Raw genomic sequence first — 4494 nt, forward strand, 5'->3', positions numbered from 1 at the left:
GCCGCCGGCGAGCGGCTTGCGCCGGCGCCGGCGGCCGGACGCCGCCGCCGGCGCAGGTGCGGGCGGAGTCGCGCGCCCCGTCTCGTTGTCGGGCGACTCCTCGCCGCCGGCGGCGTCGGGTGCGGCGACGTCGGCCTGCGAGTCGCGAGGGCGGCCTGCACCGGCGGCGGTCCGCAACGTCTCGCGGCGCGCCGCCAGCCACGCCGTGAACTCATGGGCGATGTCGCTGTCGTCGGGCGGCTGGTACAAGCTCGGCTGGATGTGGTCCATGAAGGCCTCCATCTCGGCCGCGGTCACGTCGTCGGGCGCGTCGACGGGCTGCAAGGCCGTGGACCGCACGGCGGGGCGGCTGCGCCAGGACTGGCGCGTCGCTGACGACGAGCCGAAGCAAAAAGGGCTGCACGACGGCAAGCCCGGCTGCATTCTCGCGCCGGGACGGCGATCCTGGTCGAGCACGAGACGCCGCCTGCTTTTGCGGTCGTTTCTTTTCTTGATTCCGTTTGTTGCAAACGGAATCAGTTGCAAAACCCTGAATAAAAAAACAAAACGCGAAAATCCCCTTTGCAGCCAAGCCTACCGGGCACCTAATTTTGTAAAATCTCGGTAAATTTCTTTTTCGCGACAACAGACTTGTCATGCGCAGCGCCGCTCTCTCACTCCTCGGCATCACCGTCCTCCTCCTCTTCCTCTCGCACACCTTCTTCTTCCCGGCGCCCGCTGCCGCGCCCGTCGTCCACCCAAAGGTCTCGCTGCTGCACGGTGGGCACATCCCGCCCGAGCCGGACCACAGGACAAAGACGAAGGCGCCTCCGTCGGCGTCACCGGCCGCGGCGAGCGCCGCTGGCACGCCTGCCGCTGCGGATTCGCGTTCCACCCCGCCCACCGTCGGCGCCACCGGCACCGGCGCGCCCGGGCTCGGAGGACACGGCCCGTTTGGCCCCGAGAGCGTGGCGCCGTACATGCCCCACGGCCAGGAGGACCGGCGCTGCGTGCCGCGGCGCGAGCAGGCGCTTCCGTCGCGACCTCTCAACCTGACCGTCCCCGCGGACAGCGCCGAGTGGCCGATCAACTGCGCCAGCTTTGACGGCGCTGCGGAGCTCTGCGCCGCGGTCAAGACCGCGGCGGTGCGGCGCGAGGTGCGGGTCTGGGCGAGCACGGAGCAGCGCCCCTTCACGGCTGGCGGTGTGTGGGCAGGTGCGGCGCGAGGTGATGGTCGGCGTCGCAAACTCCAACGTGCAGGGTCAGCTCGCCAAGTGGATCGAGGCGAACCGGCGCGCCGGCATCTCCAACATGCTCATCGTCGCGATTGACGAGCGGCTGCCGCAGTGGCTCGAGTCGCAGAAGGTGGCCTGCTGGCCCCGGCCCGACAAGGCGCTCGGCTCGCACAAGATCTCCGCCCAAAAGTTCAAGTTTGTGCGCTCCTTCCTCACGGTGGGCGCGTCGGTGCTGATGACGGACATCGACGTCGTGTACCTGCAGAACCCCTTCGACCACCTGTGGCGCGACGCGGACATCGAGGGCACCACCGACGGGTGGGACGACGGGTCTGCGTACGGGTGGCTCGAGCAGCTCGACGACCCGAGCCTCGGCGCGTACGGACGCTTCCGTCCAGCGATGCGCATCACAGCGTGGAACTCAGAAGCCGAACACGTATTCTTGTGTTCAACCAGCGCTCGAGAGGACGCGCGTTCCGTCGTAACCGACCGTATCCGGCCGTGTCCGGCTGTATTCGGCTGCATTCGTGTCCCTCGTCCTCACACGGTGCTCTGACTCTGCAATGCCGCATTCACGGCGTAGGCGTGGAACTCGGGCCTCTGGTATGCAGCCGCAACACATGCATCGCTGCGGCTGATGACCATCCTTGCGTACCGGATGGAGCACGAGCCTAACACGTGGGACCAAGCGGCGTTTGGCGAGGAGGTGGCGCGGCCCGCGCGCGACGGCCACCATGCCGCCGGGATCGTCAAGCGCGCACTCAGCTACTGGTGCTTTGCAAACTCAAAGACGGTCTTCCGGCGGCTCCGCGCCGAGGCGGGGTCGACACACAGACCGGTCGTGGTGCACGCAAACTACCACCAGCCGAAGCAGCCGCGGATGGACGCCGTGTACGACCGGTGGCACCTCGGCCAGGCCGACGCGCTCGGGCGCTTCAGCACCGAGCCGACAGCCGTCGTCCCCGCGCCAGAGCTGGAGGTCAACTCGCTCCACTCGATCAACGACGGGTTTGTCTCTGGCTCCGACACGCGCAACGCCCTCGCCGCGGTCAAGGGGGGCGGGTGCCGGCCGCAGCCGTCGCTCCACGGCGTGCGGGTCTCGGTCGCCGTCCTTCCGGTCAAGGCGTGCGCCCCGGCCGACGCCGTCTGCAGCGCGGCGAGCGACGTCGCCGTCCGGCGCGGCTCCTCGCCGCCGGAGCTGCTGCTGCTGGTGGTGGGTTCGTCGGAGGCGGAGCCGGCGAGGCTGTTCCTGCAGTCGGCCTCCGCCGCCGGGGTCAAGAACGTGCTCGTCGCGTGCGACGGCCTCGTGGCGGCGCTGCAGGGGCAGGGCGTGACGGTCGTCGACGCCTCCTCTGACGTGCCGGCCGACGCCTCAGCCGCGTCGCGGGTGGCGCGGCTGCGGTGGGCGCTGGTGCGGCGGCTGGTGGAGCACGGGTACGGCGTCCTCTCCGCCGCGGCGCCGACGCACTTCGTCTCCGACCCTTTCGACGCGCTGTACCGCGATGCCGACGTCGAGGCGATGACGGTCGGGTGGGATGACCCGTCGAGCTACGGGTACTCCCTCCCCCTACCTCTCTCCCCCTACCTCTCCCCGTATATCTCCCTCAGATCTGCTTCCCTTTGCTCTCCTGCTGCTCCATCTCCCCGCATCTCCCCGCATCTTCCCCCCCCCCCCCCCCACACGAGGTACAACCACGTCATCGACGACCCCTCGATGGGCGTTCACGCGCTTCTGCCACGGTTCTCGCGCACCGTGCGGGTACGAGCCGACCCTCCTCTCCGTTAGCTATGCACGACTGGCGACTGACTGAGCAGGCTCGCGCATCGTGGGGTACGAGCCGCGCCTCTTCTTCGCGATGCCGACGGCGGAGAGCGAAAGGCTCGCGCGCCGCATGGGGGAGCGGCTCGGCACCGCCGGCTCGGAGGGAGCGGCGCGCGGCGGCGAGGCGGCCGGAGGCAGCGCGTATGACCGGGTGGCGCGGGACGGGCGCGAGGTGCTGCCCTTTGGTAGACGGCTCCTAGACCTCTCCTCGACCCCTCCTGTAGGTGGCGCGGGACGAGCGCGAGGCGTTCGTGCGCGAGCTGTGGCTGCCGTCGCGGAACGAGTACGCCCACCCGGGCGCTGTGCTGCGCGTGATGAACTATCTTTGCTTTGTCAACTCAAAGGTGGTGGCGCGGCAGTCTCGGGTCCTCTCGTGCCCTCTCGTGCACTCTCGGGCACTCTCGGGTCCTGTCGGGCACTCTCGGGCGATCTCGGGTCCTCTTCGGGTCAGGTGCTGGCGCGGCAAGGCCAGCGCGTGCTCGCCTCGCACAAGCCGGTGCTCGTGCACATTGACTACCACGCAGACGTCGTGCCCCGCCTCCGGGCGGCCGCGGGCTTCCTCGCGGGCCAGGCCGACGCGCTGCGCCAGCTCACCGCCGCCGACACCACCACGCATGCCGCCGCGCGCCCGCCGTGCGCCGGCGCGAGAGAGTGGAACGGCGCGGACGAGGCGGCACCCGCGGTGCGCGCGGCGGTCGAGCGGTCGCCGTGGTCGTGGGGGGGCGTGCCCGGCTTCGTGTTTGAGGCGGGTGGGCGCCTCTCGACGCCCTGGGGGCCCGGGCAGTGGGGGCTGCACCGCGGCTTCGAGGCGGCGCTCTTTGCAGACTTCATCGGCACGGCGCACAACATCGAGCTCTCGGCCGGCATCGCCGTGGCCACGCGCTGCGCCGACGACAACATCGTGCTGATGCGCTCCGTCAAGGGGCTCGACTTGCCAAAGTGAAGCAGCCGCGAATCCAGCGCGGCGCGGTCTGAGGCCATGGATGGTTGTAGTGTGCACGTGGAACCGCCGGTGGGGCGCGCGGCGCCACCACGGCGCACCCCAGCGCGCGGGACGCGGTACGTCGCGGAGCGCGGACGAGCGGACGAGGTGAGTGGACTCTCTGTCGTGTGGTCAAGAGTGGTGTACGAAGAAACAAAACAAAGCGGCGGATCGAGAGACGCCAGACGCCGGGACGTCGAAGCGCTCGAGCGAACAGGCGCGGAGGTCACCGTATCCCACGTATCAAGACGAGATGAATTTGCAGTCCATGGCAGAGAGAGACGGGGCGAGAGAGGAAGCGAGAGCACGGCGCCCGCCACGGCGGCACGGCCGAGTCCTCAGGCTCCGCAGGACCGTCGCACAAGCGGCGCACACACATGGCGGCGGACATGGCGCAGGAAAAGGCGTGGTGCTAGGGCCGGTGTAGACGGAGGGGCCGGCGGCAAGCTGCGCCGTCGTGCCCAGACTCGCAGACC

At 69.7% G+C, this 4494-nt stretch overlaps 1 protein-coding gene across 1 annotated transcript in view; it reads left to right on the plus strand.

The window, feature by feature from the left end:
• Positions 1-635: 635 nt before the first annotated feature.
• Positions 636-4494, plus strand: part of EMIHUDRAFT_469365 (hypothetical protein) — a gene marked incomplete at its 5' end in the record, with an annotated part of 6191 nt that continues 2332 nt past the window's right edge. Inside the window, 7 exons of the mRNA XM_005776618.1 lie at positions 636-1136; positions 1195-1650; positions 1798-2744; positions 2901-2954; positions 3030-3187; positions 3261-3380; positions 3488-4494. Coding sequence (XP_005776675.1) covers positions 636-1136; positions 1195-1650; positions 1798-2744; positions 2901-2954; positions 3030-3183 — 2112 coding nt within the window. The 3' untranslated portion in view covers positions 3184-3187; positions 3261-3380; positions 3488-4494. The remainder of the gene's footprint in view (positions 1137-1194; positions 1651-1797; positions 2745-2900; positions 2955-3029; positions 3188-3260; positions 3381-3487) is intronic.

Source organism: Emiliania huxleyi (assembly GCF_000372725.1).
Source record: "Emiliania huxleyi CCMP1516 unplaced genomic scaffold EMIHUscaffold_276, whole genome shotgun sequence".
Classification (NCBI taxonomy): Eukaryota; Haptophyta; order Isochrysidales; family Noelaerhabdaceae; genus Emiliania; species Emiliania huxleyi.